This window comes from Ranitomeya variabilis, chromosome 1, assembly GCF_051348905.1.
Source record: "Ranitomeya variabilis isolate aRanVar5 chromosome 1, aRanVar5.hap1, whole genome shotgun sequence".
Taxonomy (NCBI): domain Eukaryota; kingdom Metazoa; phylum Chordata; class Amphibia; order Anura; family Dendrobatidae; genus Ranitomeya; species Ranitomeya variabilis.
Window position 1 is genome coordinate 221,437,480 of NC_135232.1, and position 22,167 is coordinate 221,459,646.

The 22,167-nt window shown below is 45.7% G+C and overlaps 1 protein-coding gene across 2 annotated transcripts in view; it reads left to right on the plus strand.

The window, feature by feature from the left end:
* Positions 1 to 22,167, plus strand: part of P2RX7 (purinergic receptor P2X 7) — a 117,810-nt gene that overhangs the window by 81,442 nt on the left and 14,201 nt on the right. For both annotated transcript variants that reach the window (XM_077292920.1, XM_077292923.1), the window contains 4 exons: positions 6,115 to 6,208; positions 8,305 to 8,370; positions 11,208 to 11,330; positions 13,509 to 13,616. In XM_077292920.1, the coding sequence (XP_077149035.1) occupies positions 6,115 to 6,208; positions 8,305 to 8,370; positions 11,208 to 11,330; positions 13,509 to 13,616 (391 nt within the window). The remainder of the gene's footprint in view (positions 1 to 6,114; positions 6,209 to 8,304; positions 8,371 to 11,207; positions 11,331 to 13,508; positions 13,617 to 22,167) is intronic.

Genomic DNA, 22,167 nt, shown 5'->3' on the forward strand with positions numbered 1-22,167 from the left:
CGGCAGTCTTGGCCGTTAGATCTTTAACAGGCACAACCACCAGAAACCTGGAGTAGTGGTCCACGATGGTAAGGGCGTAGATATAGCCCGACCGGCTAGGTGTCAGCTTCACATGATCCAGCGCGACCAGTTCAAGCGGCCGTTTGGTGATGATAGGCCGCAGGGGGGCCCGTTGGCTGTCACGGTCCTTTCTGCGCAGACTACATGGACCACACTCCCGACACCACTTCTCAATGGTTCTCTTCATGCCAATCCAATAGAACCTCCCTCGGAGTAGCTTCTCCAGCTTCTTCCATCCGAAGTGTCCGGCTCCATCATGGTAGGCTCCCAGAACCATGGGCGCATCTCGCCTTGGCACCACTATCTGCCACACCAATTCATGAGTACGTGGGTCGATGCTCCTCCTGCACAGCTTGCCATCATGGATAAACAGCTTGCTTCTTCCCTTCCACAGCTGTTGGGTTTCTTGTGGATCATCTGGGCCAGGGTGCAACCCAGCCTGCGTCAAGAGCTCCTTCACCTGACGGACCGCGGGGTCACTATCCTGGGTTTCTGCCCATCCGTGGTGGGGCAGGGGATTCAGCGTGGCATCCGGTTGGTTCTTGTGCCTGTTCTTCACATGGTGAGAGCTCTGAGTGGCTTTGGGGCGATGGAAGGCAGGCAGCTCCACCTCTTCAAGTGCCTCCGGGTCTTCTCCCACTTCTGGTAAATTGGGCATTCGGGACAAAGCATCGGCATTGGCATTCTGGTGCCCTGCCCGATATTTGATGGTGAAGTCATAGTTGGACAGCCGGGCCATCCACCGCTGTTCCAAGGCCCCGAGTTTGGCGGTATCCAGATGCGTTAGCGGATTGTTGTCCGTGAAGACGGTGAATTTCGCGGAAGCCAGGTAGTGCTTAAACCTCTCCGTCACTGCCCAGACAAGGGCAAGGAATTCCAGTTTGAAGGAACTGTAGTTGTCAGGGTTCCTTTCCGTGGGACGGAGTTTCCTGCTGGCGTAAGCGATCACTCTTTCCTTGCCGTTCTGGACCTGAGACAGCACGGCTCCTAGTCCCACATTACTGGCATCTGTGTACAGCACAAACGGTTGGTCGTATTCGGGGTAAGCCAGTACCTCTTCCCCCGTCAGCGCCGACTTCAAGCAGGTGAAGGATTCCTCCAGCTCTTCGTTCCAATCAAAGGGGGTTTTCCTCCCCTTGGTCTTCTTTGGTTGGCCCACCAGCAGATTTTGCAAGGGTGCGGCCTTCTTGGTGAAATCCTTAATGAATCTCCGGTAGTAACCTACCAACCCGAGGAACTGCCGGACTTCGTGGAGGTCACTAGGCTTTGGCCAGTCCTGGATCACTGTGACCTTGTCGGGGTCTGGGGCCACTCCTTCAGCGCTCACCACATGGCCCAGGTACTGCACTTTAGGTTTCAGCAGATGACACTTGGACGGTTTCACTTTTAGGCCGAATTTGGACAAGGCTTCAAACACCTCGGCCAGGTGCTTCAGATGGTCTTCGTAGGTTTTAGAGAAGACTATGACGTCATCCAGATATAGCAGCACGGTTTCAAAGTTCAGGTGTCCCAGGCAGCTCTCCATCATCCTCTGGAACGTTCCGGGAGCATTGCACAATCCGAAGGGCATGTAGTTGAACTCACAGAGGCCCATTGGCGTCGTGAAGGCCGTCTTTTCCTTATCCGCCTCCGCCACAGGAACCTGCCAGTACCCACTGGTGAGATCTAAGGTAGAGAAATAGTTAGCAGATTTTAAAGCAGCCAGAGACTCCTCTATCCTGGGCAGTGGGTATGCGTCCTTATGTGTAATGCGATTCAACTGTCTGTAATCAACACACATCCTCATTGTACCATCTTTCTTTTTAACAAGGACTAACGGAGCCGCCCAGGGGCTACAGCTGTCTCTCACCACCCCAGCCTCCTTCATTTCCCGCAACATGTCCTTGGCACACTGGTAATGAGCTGGGGGTACAGGGCGATATCTCTCTTTTATGGGTCGATGATCTCCCGTGGGGATGTGATGTTGGATCCCTTTCACCTGCCCAAAATCTGAGGGGTGTTTGCTGAATACCTGTTCGTACTCGTGTACCACCCTGTAAGCCCCCTGTATTTGATGAGATGGGGTAGAGTCAGTGCCCACATGCAATTCCCGACACCAATCTTTCGAGTGCTCTGCAGAACCTTTGTTCTCCGCCACGTTTGACGGGCCCAAGGGTTCAGGTGTCTGTATTACACTATTATTGACAGTGAACAGTTTGGCGAGCGTAGTATACTTGGTTAGGTGGACCTCTTCCTCCCCACAATTGAGGACACGTACAGGCACTCTCCCCTGTCGGACGTCTACCACCCCCCGGGCTGTCAGAACAGTAGGCCTATTGTCTGAATATACAGGTTCTACCAAGGCCTGGTAGTCCTTACCCCTGAGGCCTATGGCTGCTCGACACCATATTAACATTTCACTCTTGGGAGGTATCGCGATGGGGTTTGAATCACTTACAGTGACACGACCAATCTCACCACCAGTCAGCTCTACCTGCTGTCTCTGCATCAGAGCTCTGATTTCCTTCTGCAGGGCACGTTGCTCACTGTGGCCAGCGTTTTCTGCCACCTGTTGCAACAAAACAATCACTTCTGCAAGACAATTTTCTATAACATTAGTACCAAGAGTCATCATGGGATTACATTCTCGACGATCAATATCTACAATCACAATCCCTTGGGCTTTCAATTCCACCCGCCCCACTTTGATGGTGACCTCCTTATACCCCACTTGTGGCAATGGCTGACCATTACTGGCGATTATGGTGAAATCATCATCAGGGCCACGAGTAATATCAGCGTCCTCCCAATACCATTTGTAGAGCACGTAAGGTATAGTCGTCACCTGAGAACCGGTGTCCAGCAAAGCATTCAAGGGGATTCCATCAATCACTACAGGGAGAACTGGTCGTCCTCCAATATACTTGGTTCTCCAATGCTGCGGGCCTGACCGTCCTACTCCTGGGGGTTGGCCCTTTGCCCCAGGGGTTGCTCGTTTAAAGGACAGTACCTTGCAAGATGGCCCACCTGGTGACAGCGGCGGCAGATGGGTCGTCCATCCTGGTGGAAGCGATCGTCGGGCCGGCTCCTGGTCGGCGGAGTCCTCCTCTGTCGCATCCAAGGGACATCCTCCGGGCTGGAAGCCAACTGGATCTTCTCTTTGGGGGCCTCCTGTAGGGACTGCACCGTCCGGGCCAGGGCAGCAACGCTCTTGGTTAGCTCTTGCATCTGGAGACGAAGTCCTGCAGGGGAGTCGTCCTCGAAGCTCTGGGCGTCGGCCTCCGTGACAACTGGGGTATCCGATGCCACCTCCTGGTGGTATGTGAGAGCGGGGCGCCTGGGTGGTACTGCGCGGCTGGGCTGTCGCTCCTGCAATGCCTGGATAGCTTTATCTTTAAACTGCGCAAAAGTCAAGTCTGGATTTTGCATGGCCAGAAAGTGCAATTGGCCCCGCTGGTGACTGCACAGGAGCCCCTCAATGAACCGCTCCTTCAGGATTTTATCTTCATCCTGCATGCTGCCGGGGTCACTCTGCTTAATGGCCCGCATTGCTTCCTGGAGATTAAGGGCATAGTCCCGCAAGCTATCCTGTGACTTTTGTTTGCATCCATAAAAAGTCAGTTTAATCTCTGTAGCAGTGCGAGTGTCAAAGGTGGCTTTAAGCTTGGCAAAAATCTGTTGTGCAGTTCCTTTATCCTCAGCGGGCCAGGATTTCAATTCCCTCAGAGCCGCCCCAAAGAGTTGGCCGGTTATCATATGGACCTTCTGGGGCTCGGTTAGGGGATAGAACTTGAGCAGGCTGCAGAGCCCTTCTTTAAAGTCAGTGAACGTATGCGCCTCCCCAGAGTATCGTGGGAGCCAGGCCGCTCCGGGCAGGTAGGGCATGGAGAAGGGCATTATGGCTTTTGCATTAGCGGCAGTGTCCGACTGGCTGATGGGGGCAGCGGGTTCTGCGGCAGTCAGTGGTGGTATTAGGGCCGCGGCTTCGCCCGCTGCGGGGACCGGAGCTGCCCCTGCGTCCGCGGCTGCGACCGCCACCTCCTCTCCTCCCGACTCGGACATGGCCGTCCCTTCCTCCCACTAACCTGCTGGAGGTTGGAGTTCCTCTTCCGGGATTGGCGCCTCACCGCGCTTTCCGTTCCGCGCTTCTTTTGGCTGATCCCGCCCACGTAGCTAAGGCTCCTCCCTCCGCGCGCGGCAATGGCGAATTTTGGCGGCAAATGGCACAGCACAGTCTTTTCAATAAAGTACAGTCCAAGCACAATAAATCACAGTCTCTAGGCACACATGACCTGATTCTTCAGGCTTAAGTAGATCCTGTTCGTGACGCCAAGTTGGAGCGCCCCCACACCGCCGCAGGGCCGAGGGGTACCCGGAGCCGGGCCTCTAGGTCTCAGTCCTGGGGTTGTCACGGTGGCTAGACCCGGTCCGTGGCCCTGTCTGTCAATGGGGGACGTCCGGTGCAATAAGTGGTGTGGTAACGGTGCAGGTCGCGGTAAATAACGAGGACACCAGTTTGCAGTCTCTTTACCTCTTTACTGAAGATGTTGGAGACCTCAGTCCAGAGCGCTGTTAACTGGGTTTTCAGAGACCGGCCGGTCCAACGACACATCAGGAGTTCTCCTCACAGGTGGGAATCAGTATCTACCTTCTAGCGCTGTGTGTTGTAGTTCTTCCCTGCTGAGCTCCCGGGATAGTCCTCACAACTGTTTCTTTCTGTCTCTACTGTTCGTTCTCCGTCCTCCAGGTGATATGGTAGGACGCACCCGTATGACGGGGTAGGCCTGGAGTTCTTCCGGGACTCTAGAGTCGCCCCTCTCCCACAGCTGCCTCCGTTGTCTGCTTAGGTGTTAAGTGAGACAGCCAACCTGTAATTAGCTGTCCTGCCGTGGTTTGCAATGTACTTAAAGTCTCTTACTTGCTCGGCGTTCCGGCCACCGATTGTTTGCGCCTCAGCAAGGTGCTGCCTCTTTCAACAAAACCCCTGCTGGTATTCTCCTTTTCTGTATTCCCGTTGTTTGCTGGTTAGTTCTGCTCTGAGGAGTCTGCCAGGATCCCCATCCCTGACAGGTCCTCTCACTAGCTCTTCCCAGCTACTTCTCCCTGTCTTCCTGTCCAACCCCCAGTTTTACCAGAGTTGTGAGGAGTGGCCTACTAGATAGGACCACCCCCCCTGGTGGCCGGAGTGTGAAGTGTGGTGAGAATGTACCTGGTCAGAGAAACTCCTTAGTGCAATCAGACGTACCATAGCTCCCCATAGTGGCGGAGCCACAGTACTGCAACAACCAGGACTCTGGGGTGCTGCAACAAGACCAAGGCAATAGCACAGAGAAAAGCCTCCAGAGAGGGAGTAACACAGAACAAGGCCTGGCAAACTCAGCAGCTAAACACAAACTGAGCTAACACATTGCACAGGCCCAGTCCACTGGGTGGAGCAGCACTAAATACTGGAGGCCTCCTGGCAATTGGTCAGGAACAGATTAGACAGATGCACCTGATTCCTATAAGAACCAGAGAGTTCAGGCGCCGCCCCCCTATACACACAGCCATGAAGCATGCAGAGAGCAGAGACACAGAACATGGAGCTGGCATGAAACAGAAACCACATCATGACCTGGAGCAGTGGGTAAGATAGTGTGAGAGATGCGAGGCCATGCTGTGATGCCAGCAGAGTTGTTACAATCAGTCAGTTATGCAAAGTAATATCTACACTAAGTCACCCCATTAAAGTCGATGAACAATTATGTAGCTACCTGAAAAAAAGAGCCAAACTGCAAGAATACCAAGCTGTACAGTGCTTTCCTCAAAATGCTGCACTACGATCTAAAGATTGACATTTTTCACAATGATGGTCCCTGTTGTTGGCCAAAATGGTTACTATTATATACAATTCCTACCCAAATTGTAGTGCCTTCCAGGTACATAGAGGTCAATATGCATTTCTACCCAAAGTGTAATTTATACAGGTACAATAAAAAAAAATTCTTGCATAAATATAGCATTACTTTGGGGTGGGGAAAGTAACTCTTTTTACACTTACATTTTTGCTAAATTAAAATTGTTTCCTGCCTACAGATTTGCCAGGTATTATAACGCCCCAGATCAGACTGAGCGGAGAACTCTAATAAAGGCATATGGAATACGATTTGACATTCAAGTCCATGGCACGGTAATGATTCATTTTATTTTTGAGTACCTAGATTATAAACCACTCCTTAACATGACATCTGATCTAATTCATTGATTCTGACACGCTTGAACATGATTTTTTCATTATACAATGTTAATGCCGGTTTCACACATGGAACATTCATGGTCTTAATATTGACCGCAGTATCCAGAGGTCTCCTCATCCGAACTCAGCAGCCTCACATATGCAGTTCAGTCCCGGCCTGGAAACCAGCAGCCAGTCCAGACATCGCTATCCATACTCAGACCATATTGAAACTGGTCAAAGTGTGATTGTTCAGGCTGTATAAAGCTAATTTAAGCTATCGATGTTGCCTGTTCACTCATGATCATGGCAAATCATTGTTCATGGAGGCTGTAAAGAGTGCGTAAGACTATTATAGTGTTTTTCCAGGACTTAAATACTGATGACCTGTCTTCAGGATAGGACATCAATATCGGATTTATTGGGATCCAACACCCAGAACTTCCACTGGTCAGCTGTTTGCTGCTCCTGTGGGGGTCAGATAGCCGGAATAGTACAGCTCTATACACTGTGTAGTGAGCGTTTCTGAGTACTGCAACTTGGCTCCTATTTACCTCAATATGAAGTAAGCTACATGAAGAATGGCCACTACCCAGTGTACATAGCTGTTAGGCTACGCTCACACATTCAGTATCTGGTCAGCATTTCACTGAACCAAAACCAGGAGTGGGTGATAAATACAGAAGTGGTGACTTGTTTCTATTATACTCTTCCTCTGACTGACCCACTCCGGGTTTTGGTTTACAAATACTGAGGTAAAAATACTGAACATGTGAATGTGGCCTTATTCCAACTTTATGCAATCTGTTCACTTTGCCATTACTGGAGCTGCACACAGTTGATCCGAGGGGGAAGGTGCCAGGTGTTAGACCCCTCCATTCTGATAATGACAACCAATCTAAAGGATAGGACATCAGTAGCTAAGTCCTGGAAAAGCTCTTCAGCTATGGCGTAATAAGTTCTCCATGCTACCTCCATATAAGTGCTCACTCACACGAGTGACTGTTTTCTCTTCTGAGAGAATTGGATCGATTATGGTAATAATACTAGGCTCAATCTCTGGTCCGAGTTTGATCAGCGTCAGTTTGCTGTGATTCGATTCTCTCGGAGAAGACTGAGAGCTTAATTTCTCCATCTTCTCCAGTTTCTGAGTCCGCGTAAAACGGATGTCATCCGAGTGCAGTCCGATGTTTTACACGCACCCGAAGACTTGAATGGGTGCTCATGATCCAGTTTGCAGAGCCACTCGCTACAGGCTGTGATTTTTTTTCCCCAGACGAATTCAGTCTATAGAAAAAATGCAGATCTGCACTTCCTTATAGTATAACATTGGTCAGTGTGCTATCTGATAAAACATTGGATAGTACCCATCCGAGTTATATGCGCTCATGTGAGCCAGCCATAATGGTTGTGAATTTACACCCATGTTTGGTGCTAGTATTTCAGACTTGTGTAAGCATTGTGTATGACTGAAATCACTCATGCAGTGTTTATGGCTGGTTTTGTTTAGCAGCGGAGAGAAAAGGAAAATAAAACTCTATGGACGACATGCATCAATATTACTGTAGATGTTTAGTATGTTTGTCCATTACAACTTCTACTTGCTTAACCTGTATAGAAAAGTGATTCTTATGATTCACATAGTAATTCTCTTTTGGCAGAAATACAGAATAAATGACACCCACACCCACACCACTCACAGTATATGTACCATAAAAGAGGCCCAAGTATAAATGTGAGCCTATAAGGGAGACATATCAATGTAATGTGCCCTTGTCTTTTACTATATTTGCCTGTAATTTGGTTTTCAAGCTGTACATAGTGTAGATGATGTAATAAAGTTTTTCACACTTTTTTGTTCGAAAAAAATGCAGTACTCCATTGAACAATATATACGGTATTAGTACATTAGTGTTAGTATATTACATATTAATAAATATGCCCCTATAAGTAAATTTAGACTAGATGTACTGTTTTTTATTTGTTTTGTTTTTATGAATACGTGATCAAAATGTGTGGGTTAGTAATAAATTATATATTTGTCTCTGCAGGGAGGTCGATTCAACTTTTTAGAATTGGTAATATTCATTGGTTCCTATCTTTCCTACTTTGGATTGGTGAGTTAAATGTCAACATAATAGCTATTTAAAGAGGAACTTTCACTAGTTTTAGCATATTAAAAAGGTCATGCTATGGAATAGTGGCCATAGATCATGAGTAAAACATTGTTTTAATTTTTTAATTTCTCCTCTCCGTCGCAAAGATATTAGCTTATAAAAATTTCGGTTATAATTTATGATAAGCCCAACTGTGTGTTACCAGAGATTTGTCTCTCAGGGAGTGTACTTTTTCCCTTGCTTGAGGTTAACCAATCATAAACAGGCTGCCTTATGCAGGAAAGAAAAGAATGTGCCCTCCTTTCCTCACTGATCTATGCCACCAATGTGTGTTACAGCAGAGCAGTTATGTATCATTATAGACCCTTCTAGATCTCATCTTACGGCAGTCAGTGTGGGGGGAGAGTGAGAGCTGATTGCAATGTGAGATCTGGAAGTTTCTGTTTATGATGCATAACTCATCACTGCTGTATCTCTAAGGTCGGGGTCACACTTGCGAGTGCAATATGAGAAACTCGCGCAAATCTCTCACCTCATTACCCGGCACTGCCGGCGGCACTCGGGACCGGAGCGTGCGGCTGCATGTATTTCTATGCAGCTGAACGCTCCGGTGCCGAGTGCCGGCGACAGTGCCAGGTATTGAGGCGAGTTTCTCGCATTGCACTCACAAGTGTGACCCCAACCTAAAGGTAGTTGCAGAGATCAGTAAGGAGAGGATGATGTGTTCTTTTCCCCCCTGTATGTTGCTGCCTGCTTATTATCGGTCAACTTTATGCTGGGTAGAACTGCACGCCCCCAGAGACAAATGTCTAACACCCAATGAAACTTAAAGAGTAACCATCGTTTTATTTTTATCTTTTTCCATAAATCAATAGTACACAAGAAAATAAGAAACCCTGTTACATATCTTACTAGAAAATCAGCTTCTTTCAACTCCTAGCCTGATCTTTCATTTTATAAATTCCCAATTCACAGGTTTTCCCATTACTGTGCTAGGAGATGACAGTTGATGCTCATAAGGATCTATAAAGAACTGTAACCATTGTTTCAGGAGAACTTGCAGCAGAATGTCTGTGTCTGTCTCTAATTTCTCAGTTCTTCTCTTCCTGTTAGGCTGCCGTCACACTAGCAGTATTTGGTCAGTATTTTACATCAGTATTTGTAAGCCAAAACCAGGAGTGGGTGACAAATGCAGAAGTGGTGCATATGTTTCTATTATACTTTTCCTCTAATTGTTCCACTCCTGGTTTTGGCTTACAAATACTGATGTAAAATACTGACCAAATACTGCTAGTGTGACGGCAGCCTTAGGGTTTGGCGGATTGCACTAAAATAAAATATAAAATAAAATATAAAATAAAGTGCAATCGCAACCCGGGGTCCACCGTGCAGAGATGAACCCTGCTGCTTGTGTGAACAATGACGGAACTAAACACCCAAGCATTACCTTGAACATACTGAGTTAATGCCACTCAGTGTTCTGTTCACATTGAGTACCAAGCTCAGTTACTTCACTGAGAGGAACGGCACAAGTATGCAAAGTATACCCTGTTAACGTCAGAGGGATAATGGTTCGTGGATTGAGCTTGCTCTGCAACTAAACGGTGCTAACCGAACACATGATTGAAGCAGATGCTAAGCCAAGAGAGAGAGCTCTTTGACGCTAGGTACCAAACCCGTCGCTTTCACCAAGAAGTATAGCAAAGGGTTGAGCTTGGTCTGTGACTGAACTGTGCCAATCACGCACATGAACGAAACAGATGCTAAGCCAAGCGGCTAGTTACCCCAGTCCTGTCACTACTGAACCTGTGCCTGTCCAGCACCCTAAGCAAGTATTAGAGTAGAGACTCAGGTGTTGAGCCAAGGGAACAAAACCGCATAAGTGTGCAACCAGCCTGCCAACGTGTACAGTCTCTGAGCACACACACACACATGTGCAGACAGAGTGGTAGAGTATCCACCCACACACACCAAACAAAAATTACACTATCGTGCCCGCGTGCGCCTCTGATAGCCTTTTATACGCTAAGCTCCACCCCAAACACTCATGCCCAGTTGGCCAAGACATCGCCCGCAGGCCAATCTGGGACTGCCACATCAGAGCAGCTAACGTACGACCACCAATGAGAAGCCGCCACATCACGGACATGCTCAGTAAGGTGATCTCTGGACTTAGACTCCAGAGCGCAAGGCTACACCCTTTTTTTACTGGTTACCTTAGACTTCACTGGAGAACCAACAGTAACCAAATGTATACCATGGGGCTGAGCAAGATGCTGGGACTGACGTCTGTGCTGAGCAGCATTCGGAGCAGCCGGACCTAAATGGGCGACCGCAGAAGCAGATAATGCTTGGGGTCTATCCCGCACAGCTGGAGAATCCCGATGCCTAACACTCCCCTCTTTCGAATTTTAAAAGCACTAACTATAATCTTCTATCTTAGTAATGGTAAAATCAGTATTTTCAATGAAAACAGATTTACCATGGAATTGAGAAGTGAAAGATCAGTCCAGGAGGTTAAATAAGCAGATTTCTCTGTAAAGTATATTACAATGTTAGTTATTTTCATGTATTCTATTGATTTATGAAAAAATTAAAACGATGTTTATTCATTTTGTAGCTCTCTTCGAACCTGAGCTTTACAAGTTAATATCTCCACAGTGGACAGGAGAAATAAAAAAATGAAAACGACATTTTACTTTCTCTGTAGCCATTTTTCCTTGATGTGACAAGTTTAACATGCCCAAACTGATGAAAGTTCCTTTCTAAGAATGTAATGTGACGTAATCAAAAGCCACTGTAGTCATTTATCTCAATATTTTGTTTATTACATGTAGGCTTCAGTAGTGATTGATCTTCTCATCAGCCAATATTATAAATGCTGCTGCACTCCAAACTCAGGACAGAAGTACTATGATGAGCAGAAGTTCAAAGAAATACAAGGCCCCAGTATCCTCACAGTAATCCATTTGTTTAATTAAAAATTACTAAAATGTTTGAAAAATTAATAACAATTTAGAGACCTCAGTGGTTGATACTTTTGGCTAGCTGAACAGGTGATGGCAAATTGCAAGTTTTTGAGACTACTTAGGTGTCTCTATCGGTATGCCTGAAGAAGAGACCTGAGTAGGCTCGAAAACTTGAAATTTGTCATCATCTGTTCAAGTAGTCATTAAAAGGAATCAGTTACTCAATTGTTACTTTTACTATTTGGTAACGTGTTACAAAGATATATTTTTTCCAGTAATAAAATGTCTGTAGACATAGTATTAGGTGTATATGGTGATAACTTGGGGAAGGAGGCATGGGTGGACATACCATTGGTTCAACCTGTGAAGCTACCACAGGGGCACAAGAGGTAAGGGCGCTACTTCTACCTCCAAAGCAGGTGAAATTGTGCATTATGATGAAATGTTGGACTGCAAAGGGCCCGTATATTGTTTGTGCACAGGGGCCTGCTTCTGTCTGTGTCCACTCCCAGGAAGAGGTCATTAGTAGGGTTGAGCAAAACGGGTCAGCCATTTTCAGAAGTCGCCGACTTTTGGCAAAGTCGGGTTTCATGAAACCCGACCCGACCCCTGTGTGGGGTCGGCCATGAGGTCGGCGATCTTCTGAATCTGGGATCGGAATTCCGATACCGAGTTCCGATATGTTTGCGATATCGGGAATCGGTATCGGAATCCATATTTAAGTGTAAAATAAAGAATCAAAATAAAAAATATTGATATACTCACCCTCTGACGCGCCCTGGTACTAACCGGCAGCCTTCCTTCCTAAGAATCAGCGCGTGAATGGCCTGCGGTGACGTCACGGCTTGTGATTGGTCGCGTGGCGGTCACATGGGCCGTCGCGACCAATCACAAAGCCGTGACGTCATCTTAAGGTCCTTCACGCGCTGATTCTTAGGAAGGAAGGCTGCCGGAAAGAAGCCGAGGGTGAGTATATACCTAATAGGAATATACTCACCCTCGGACGCGCCCTGCTTCTTTCCGGCAGCCTTCCTTCCTAAGAATCAGCGCGTGAAGGACCTTAAGATGACGTCACGGCTTTGTGATTGGTCGCGACGGCCCATGTGACCGCCACGCGACCAATCACAAGCCGCGGACGTCATTCTCCGGTCCTAAATTCCTAGAATTTAGAATTCTAGGAATTTAGGACCTGAGAATGACGTCCGCGGCTTGTGATTGGTCGCGTGGCGGTCACATGGGCCGTTGCGACCAATCACAAAGCCGTGACGTCACGGAAGGCCCTGGACGCGCTCATTTTAACCAAAGCAGGCCGCCGGTTCCCTCGGTAAGTTGCAGGGGCCGCCGGACAGGTGAGTATATCAATATTTTTTATTTTAATTCTTTATTATACACTTAAATATGGATCCCAGGGCCTGAAGGAGAGTTTCCTCTCCTTCAGACCCTGGGAACCATAGTATCCCATTGCAGTGCATTGGGTTTCGGGTTTCGGACGACCCCGACCCCGACTTTTTTATAGGATCGGCCGATTTCACTCGACCCGACTTTTGAGAAAGTCGGGTTTCGTGAAACCCGACCCGATCCTATAAAAGTTAAGGTCGCTCAACCCTAGTCATTTGCCCTCATGATCACCATCGTCTGGGGTGGATGCTTGACGTACAGAAGAATTTCTCCGTAACAATTCACAGTGCAAAGATTAATCCTTGGCCATCTGGCGACTTATTGACAATCACATATTGTGTCCCACATTGTCAAAAGCTCAAAACCCAGTGCATAACACTTGAGAAGTAAAGCATAGTTAATTCTATGTTTGATAATGCTGATTTCTGCAGGCCTTGCTGCAGCCTGTCTTTACTTGTATTTACTTGGAATTTGTGAGCACAGCACACATTTGTAAGGAGCTTTCTCAAGTGAAGCCATATTAGTTTGATCATACAGCCCCTGCCCTATACTGACCTGTATGGATTGGGGTCTCCTCTGCAATTCTTGTAGCCAGCTGCAAATTGCTCGGCTGCTTAAATTGGAAACGGACCGCTCCGGTCTCCTGTTATCTCAATAATGCGTCCAAACCATCCCTCTGCCTCAAATGTATTTGAATTTAGAAGTTTTAAGTTACCCGTGTTGGTTACACAATCTATATTCACTACAACATATCTTTAATTTGTTTTTTAGTCATGTCTGGATATCAGGTTTGTGTCCTTTGTGGATCAAAATGATATTATTATGGTGGATAAAAAGCTAAGAAAAAGTTTACAAGAAACAGAAGGCTATATGATCAAGGTATGGCCTTTTTATAAAAATTCTAAAATAGATAATAAAGTGTGAAATACGTCGGGAGTTGTGCATACGTGCACTCCTTTAGGTAATATGTGACTGAGGAACATAAGTAGCTAAGCTCTATAGTCTGCTGTCTCTGTGTGTCTCATGCACTTTGAAGGGAGACGCATGTGTGAACGTCAGTCTATTGAAACGGGTACAAGACTAAGTTTTCCTTAAGGGTTTGCTCACATCTGCGTATTAAAGAATCGCTGTGATGCTCAAGTTGAAACGTTGGAGAGCGTCAGGCATATGTCATTCCTTATGTCATGCAAGTGCTATACAAGTGTGCGATTTTTTTTTTGTTTTTCTCACCTAGCATCTGTATGCAATGCATTTTTAACATCATCTTTTGCATACTGTAATTCTCCATGTAATGTAAAGGTAGTTTACAAACTAATAACACAATGTTGTACATAGAGCTAATACTGTAGATAGATGATAGAAAGATATAAAATATATAATAGATAAATAATAAATTGATATTAAATAGATAGATATCCTGCAGATATATAATTTCATAACACACACATACACACACCCTCTACATATTATAAAATGCTACTCTTTAGTGCCTTTTATGTTGAATTTCTTGTTCTGCTTTTTAAGCTTGTTTTACTTAATAAGTAAAAAAAGGACAACCAGCAATAGTAAAGCAGACTGCTGTGAGCTGATATTATTGGGCTGGGAATGTCCCTGGTTATTACCAGACCCCAGACTCTCCAGAATTGGTGCATAGATCCACCAATTCTGGCACTTTGCCTTCACTCTTCCCGATTGCCCTGGTGCGTTGGCAAATGGGGTAATGGGACTTGAGGTTGATGTCAGCTATGAATTGTCCAAAAACCTGCTGGCATCAAGTCCTGGTCTTAGAATGAAGAGGTGTCTATCAGACACTTCCAGTACTAAAGAAAACACACACACACAAAAACAACAAACAATTCAACTCAGAAGAGTACTAGCATGGCCTATCTTTAGGCTTCGCTCTCACGTAGCACTCAGTTAGAAAGTGATCACAAATGGTTTACCTATTGTTAATGGCTGCATAATTTCAGCATAATTATGCAGTCACTATCAATAAACAGCTAATTTTTTTTTTTTTTAAATTCGTTTATTTTCAAACACAAATAAAGTATAGCATACATATTTGTCCTTGTCATCAATCTGCATGGTTACATTTACAAAGGATGGTAGGGACAACACATACATATGCCAATTATTTCAGAGGAAAAGCACATGTGTATAATTATAAAACAGTCAAATATAAAGTTATAAACATACAACTCTTAAGCTACAACCAAACCAAGCCTCTGAAACTATTAAGCCGCCATTTAACGATAGCAGAACAGTATTTCCCCCCTCCACTGCGCAGTGCTTGCAGAACAAAAGTCAAATAAACCATGTCTTTGTCTATTAGTCATGTCACAAGGTGAGATGAGAGGTGTTCCATCTATCCCAGATTTTGTTGAACTTACCCGGGCAACCCCTGTTTTGATAAAGAGTGCGCTCATAGGGGACAACTGCATTCACCAACTCGATCCAGGACCTAACGGAGGGGGGTGAATTCCCCATCCATCGCAGAGCTAACAACTTCCGTGCTAAAAACAGAGTTTCACGTAGAAAGATCCCCGTATAATGGTCCCAAGCCTCCTCGTCCCATATTCCAAACAGACAGACTAAAGGTTCCATAGGAACCGGGATTGATAGTACAGAAGCTAATAGTGACGTCACCTCCCTCCAATAGTGAAGAACAATGGGACATTGCCATATCAGATGTACAAAGTCAGCGTCCGGTGAGTGGCAACGCAAACATTCTGACGTCGAGTATCGACCCATTCGAAAGAGTCTCAGTGGGGTCAAATATGACTGATGGAGTATATATAGCTGAGTCATCCTGTTATTGACCGACGGGGAGACTCTGAGGGGGGAGTCCAAAATATCCTCCCATTCCTCGTTCTGCATATCAGTGATAAGCCCCTCCCATTTGCCCCTCACCGAGTCCACAACAGAGTTTGCTCCCGTTGACAGGAGATATGTGTATAGGGACGAGATAAGGCCCTGAGGTCCCTGTGACTTAAGGATACCTATCAGGGGTAAAGATGAAATGTTACGGTTTGTTCCCACACTCCTGACAAATGACTGAATGGCAGATCTGAGTTGCAAGTATCGGAAAAATTGAGATCTTGGAAGATCATATTTAACTTGTAGCTGTTCAAAGGATCTAAAGACCCCCTGATCATATAGATCTCCCATTGACAGGACTCCGTGGGAAACCCAAAAGTTTGCAGACGGGTGGTTCACTAGTGCAGGAAAATAACCATTATCCCATAGAGGCATCTCAGCCACAATGTCCCCAAATCCAATGACCCTTTTAATTTTCTTCCAAGTGGATCGTGCCAATCGTATCATGGGCAACAATCGGGGGGCATTAATTTTTTCTGACTCTAGAAGGCCCAGTGGACATTTAGCACCAACAGAACTAACTAGGTGGCTTTCCGAATTAGGGAGATAATTATGAGGCATCCACTTACAAAGTGTTTTGGCCTGTCCCGCCAGATAATATAAAAAGAAATCTGGCAATGCCGCTCCTCCCCCCCTGTTTAGGTCTTTGCAGAGTCGTCAGTTTAAGTTTGGGTCTACTTTTCCCCCACACGAATGAGGCAACATAAGAATTTAAGTTAGTGAAAAAGAATTTTGGTACGGTTACTGCGCTATGCTGAAGACAATAGTTGAATTTAGGGAGCAGAATCATTTTTATGAGATTAATACGGCCTGCTACAGACAGTGGAAGTTTACTCCAGGATGTAAATTTCGATTTGGCATATTCTAGCAGGGGGAGGACATTGAGTTGTAGATCCGATCCACTACATCGGGACATACAAATACCCAAATATTTAAATTCAGACACTACAGGTAACGGGGAAAGAGCGTCAAGATTAGATATTGGGGATTGGGACAGAGGCAATAGAGCAGATTTATCCCAATTAATATATAGGCCTGAGAACCCACTAAATTTGTCTATGGTATCTATTACCTTTGGCAACGTTTCTTCTACCTTATCCATGAATACTATCATGTCATCAGCATATAGACCAATGATGTCGGTACGGTCTGCTATTTTGATACCATCAATATCGGGGGTAGAACGTAGACGTATAGCTAATGCCTCTATCGCTAGAGCAAACAAGGCTGGGGAGAGGGGACACCCCTGACGGGTTCCCCTATGCAGTGAAATTGACTCAGACATGGAGCCATTTACGATTATGCGGGCTTTAGGTTTCACGTATAATACACCAACCCAATTCAAAAATTTTTCCCCAAAGCCATACCTCTGCAAACAAGCAGACAAGAAGGGCCACTCAAGAGAGTCGAACGCCTTAGCCGCGTCCAGCGGCGCCAGCGCCCAACTGTTATCTGGTAGTAAAGAGCTATATTGGATCACTGATTGAACCCGTCTAATGTTTACAGATGTACTTTTACCAGGCATGAAGCCTGTTTGATCTGGATGTATAATATCTAATATAATGGAGTTCAGCCTGGTAGCCAGTATCTTAGTAAAGATCTTGTAGTCCACGTTTACCAGAGATATGGGACGATAGGATCCGCATTCCAAAGGATCTTTCCCCTCCTTCTTAAGTACGATAATATGTGCCTCATAAAAAGTATCAGGTAGACATCCACCCTCCCAAATCTCTTTAAATACCTTCAGTAAAAGCGGGGCCAGTATTTCCCGGTATCTCCTATATAACTCTATCGGGAAGCCATCCGGTCCAGGGGCCTTCCCAGAAGCCATATCTGTTATAGCTTGCTCCACTTCCTCCAGAGTAAACTCAGCGTCCATAAAGGCCTGCTGGGTGGGGCTCAGCGTGGGGAATGCTATATCGGATAAATAACTTAGACAATCAGAAACGTTAAAACTACTCTTAGACTCATACAATCCTTTATAGTAATTATAAAAACATTGAAGAATTTCCTTAATAGTGGAATTTAGTGAGTTATCTGGTGAGCAAATTTGTATTATCATGTTAGATGCGTTGTGTTGACGCACCAAATAGGCCAAAAATTTTCCCGCCTGATTCCCCATTTCAAAGTATGATTGTGGCGTGAAAAAAAGGTTTACGCTTAGATTTAGTGTCCAAGTGCTGGGTATATAGTCTTTGTAGAGTCAGCCATTCAATCCTATTGTTATTAGTCTGATCAGCTGTATATGCGGCCTCAGCATTTCTCAAACGCTGCTCAACCTCATCATCCTCCCTTGACGGTATCTTTTTGATGTGAGAGATTGTAGAAGACAGACAGCCCCTTAAATATGCCTTAAGTGCATCCCAAAATAAATTAATATTTTGAAGATCTGAGTGGGATTGGATGTAACAGTTCAACTGATCAACCGTCCTATCATCTGAATTTATTAGTTTGAGCCAGAAGGATTTAACTTCCATATTCTACCATTATTCATCTTCCCAAACACGAGTTTAAGTATAACTGGGCTGTGGTCCGAGACTCCCCTATTACCGTGTTCCACATTATCCACCCATTGCACTAAGTTGCCGGATCCAAAAATATAGTCTATACGTGAGAGAGAACGTTTAGTGGATGAGTGGCAGGTATATCCCCTCTCCTCCTGATGGCGCACCCTCCACAGGTCTACCCAGCCGCTATTTTCTATGAACAGTGCCAGCGGAGTCGGGGCCGAAGAAGAGGGGAAGGGCAGGGGATCCCCAGGAGATCCATCTCCCAATCTCATTCTATCAAGATCACTGTCCATAATTAGGTTGAGGTCACCCATACAAATAACATGTGCATCTGGGTAATTTAACACAAAGCTCATTGCCATCTTAAGTGTTGAGGTACTGGCCGGGGGAGGGTTGTAAATACACAATATGACATATTCGCGGGAATCAATTAATGCATGGACAAAAACAAAACGCCCCTCCAGATCCCGTCGAGTCGTCTGGGCCTCCCATCTGACATCTCTATGTACTAACAATGACACCCCTCTCGAGTAACTAGTGTGAAATGCGTGAGCATGCCATTGTACCCAAGGTTTCTGTACACATTTGGCCGTGTCTCTGGTCAGATGTGTCTCCACCAGGACCACGATATGGGGATGGTACCGCCTTATCTGAGAAAACACCTTAATTTTCTTTCGGGGTGTTTTAATACCCCGTATGTTCCACGTCATACATATTAGCTCAGACCCCATATCCACCCGTTAAAGACATGATATGTATTGACAATAATAAGAGTCCACATACTACGCATAGAAGGTTGTAACAGTGTTGAAGGCGGCTTTTACCTAAATACCTACAGAGGCTAGTTAAATTGAACAAGAAAAAAAAAACAACTTAACAAGAACTGAATAATCCAGGAGCTTAATTCAATGCTCCCATTCTTGAATAAACCTGGGGATACCCCCGCTGATTCCAGCGTCCGGTATTGTTGGTACATTAAACGCTCATAGGGAGAGCTCCAATTCGACAATTGAATAGTTGTAGATCAGCTTAGAATCTATCAGGGTTCTGCTCCATTAGACTTCCCACGAGAGCGCAGCCAGTCCGCCGCCTCTGACGGATCAGTAAAAAACAGGGAGGAACCATTGCTGACAACCCGCAGACGCGCCGGGTAGATCATGGTGTAAATAATGTTCTTATCTCTAAGTTGCTTCTTGACATCCACGAATCTTGCCCGCTGCTTCTGGACCTCAGTGGAGAAGTCTGGAAATATTGAGATTGTAGCATCGTCGAACTTGATGGGACTCTTTTGCCGTGCTAGCCGCAGGATAGCATCTCTGTCCTTGCAATTAAGGATACGCACCAGGAAAGGTCTAGGCGGAGCTTCAGGAGGAAGAGGTTTGGTGGGAACTCTATGGGCTCTTTCCACCGAGAACATTGGGGAGAATGCGTCTCCCAATGAGGACTTAAGCCAATCCTCCAAGAATTTTTCAGGCTGCTGGCCTTCCACACGTTCCAATAAAGAGCTAATTTGCACTTGATTTTTAATTTTACATAGAAAAACACTGATTTGAGCCACACACACACCCCTCCCCCCCCCTCCCCATTACAATCACATAGACCCTTGTTGTTACAACCATAATAATAATATAATATTAAAGGGGAATAATGATTCCCCTTTATCTTGGATTATAAACACACACCTCCTGTAGTACGTTAATTGAAGGGGTATTCCTCAAGAATTAATGTATCCCTTATCTATGGGACAGAGGATGGCATGCTGATCGCTGGGGATCTGACTACTAGGGGGCTCCAGAACCCCCAAATTAGAGCTCCACAACCTCTCCCTTAATAAATTGTAGGTGCACATATGCACTTCCTGGTCCGCCCATTGCCTATGGGATTGCAAAATACAGTGCTCAGCTATTTCCCACAGTCCCATGGGCAATGAATAGGTCTTTCGCATGCACCACTGTCCTATTGAGGACGGAGCTACAGAGCACCACTTTTCGGAATCACTGGGGTTCTCAATGATCAGACTCTCAGTGATCAGCAAGGTATACCCTATTCCATGAATCGTGAATAGCTTCATTTTTTTGAAGTAACTCTTTGATTACCCCCACAATTTATTATATTATCCCACACAATGAATCCCTGTTTAAATATATAAATTTCACCGAAATCAATCCCCATCCCTGCCCAATCCCAAAAGATCCAGATCACAGCTGCGTCACTTTTAAATACATAATCAAGCGAGCGCTGCCACCAGTGTGACATATACAGATGCATGCAAACCAGTGGCCAACTGACAGCAACGCTCAGCAGCCAGAGTACTACTCTAAGATATCCTCCACATATCCGTATAAAGCACGTATGTGAAAAACAGGCACTGGTGTCATCCGTGTTTTCCATCAGTGTGTCATCCGTGTATCATCCTTGTGCCATCCGTGTTTTTCCGGTTTGTATAAAGAAAGAATGAAATTAAAAAGCTTCTCCTATACTTTGAAATGTTAAACACATATGGCACATATACTATATAGAGTCTGCCTGTCATGGTCCCACCCCTCAGTGTTTCTAGGATGCAGTTAATGACAGCTTGGCCATCAAATCTAGTACAGAGGCGTGCTGATCTGTCAGTGTGTTGATTGATAGCTCAACTATCCAATCTGAGACTGGGAGGAATTTGCTATTTCCAAGTGTTCATTATCCCAGGTGATTGCCATGTTACTTAACTGGGCTGTTTCTCCCACACCTGTGCCAGATGTACATTCATCTAGTGAGGTTTGTTCTCCTTGTGCCTTGAGTTCTGTTTGCTTAATCTTTTGTTGCCTGACTTTGAACTTCGTTCTGACCATCCGTCTGTTTAACCCCTTCTGCTCTGATCCTTTATTCTCCTGGTATTCTGACCTTGGAACGTTAACTGACTACGCTTTTGTCTCTTTCTTCTGTTTATGACGTACCCTCTTGGCTTCTGACCTTGGACTTCTTGACTATCCTGACTCTCGGTTTGGCCATGAGAATTGACCGTCACTCTGCCTATGGGGAATGCATTATACTATATAGTGTCTGCCTATGGGGAGTGTTTTATGCTACAGAGGCCTATGAGGAGTGTATTATACTATATGGAGACCTATGAGGAGTACATTATACTATATTGAGGACTATGGGGAGTGCATTATACTAAATGGAGGCTATTTAGGGGGCCATCATACAGTGTGGGCATTACAGTAAGAGGGGCACTATACACTGCTTGAGATAATATGGAGTTTTTGTACAGTGTGGGGGCCATCATACGGGCCATCATACAATGATGGTGCCATCAAACAGTTTAAGGGCTACTAAGAGGTTAGTATACTGTGTGGGGGGTACTATAATGTGAGGGGGCATTAAACTATGTATAAGAGAGCATCATATTGTGTAGAGGGGAGCTGTACTGGGGGTAGACTCGAGACATTATTAAAGGGAACCTGTCACCCCGTTTTTTGAAGATGAGCTAAAAATAGCGTTAAATAGGGGCAGAGCTGGGTGTTACATTAGTGTCTTTTGTGTGCCTTTATTACCCACCTATGCTGCTGAAATACCTTTGTAAAGTCGCCGTTTTCTGCTGTCACTCACGCTGGTCTGGTCCTATGGGCGTGGTGACAGCGCTGTTTCTCCCCCAGATCAGGCTCATCATTCTGTTGGTGGCGTAGTGGTGTGCGCATGTCCAACAGAGAATATCCACTGCCCAGGAGATGCAAAAGAGCGCGATCTGCGCTATTCAGCCGTTTACCGGTAGGTGCGGCCATCTTTCTGTGGCCGAGCGTGCGCAGATGGAGCGCTCTGCTGCCCGGGGCTTCAGGAAAATGGCCGCGGGACCAGACCAGCGTGAGTGACAGCAGAAAACGGCGACTTTACAAAGGTATTTCAGCAGCATAGGTGGGTAATAAAGGCACACAAAAGACACTAATGTAAAGCCCAGCTTTGCCCCTATTTAACGCTTTTTTTAGCTCATCTTCAAAAAACGGGGTGACAGGTTACCTTTAAATGTAAAGTGGGCACTTTTTGTTATAGGAGAACTCAGA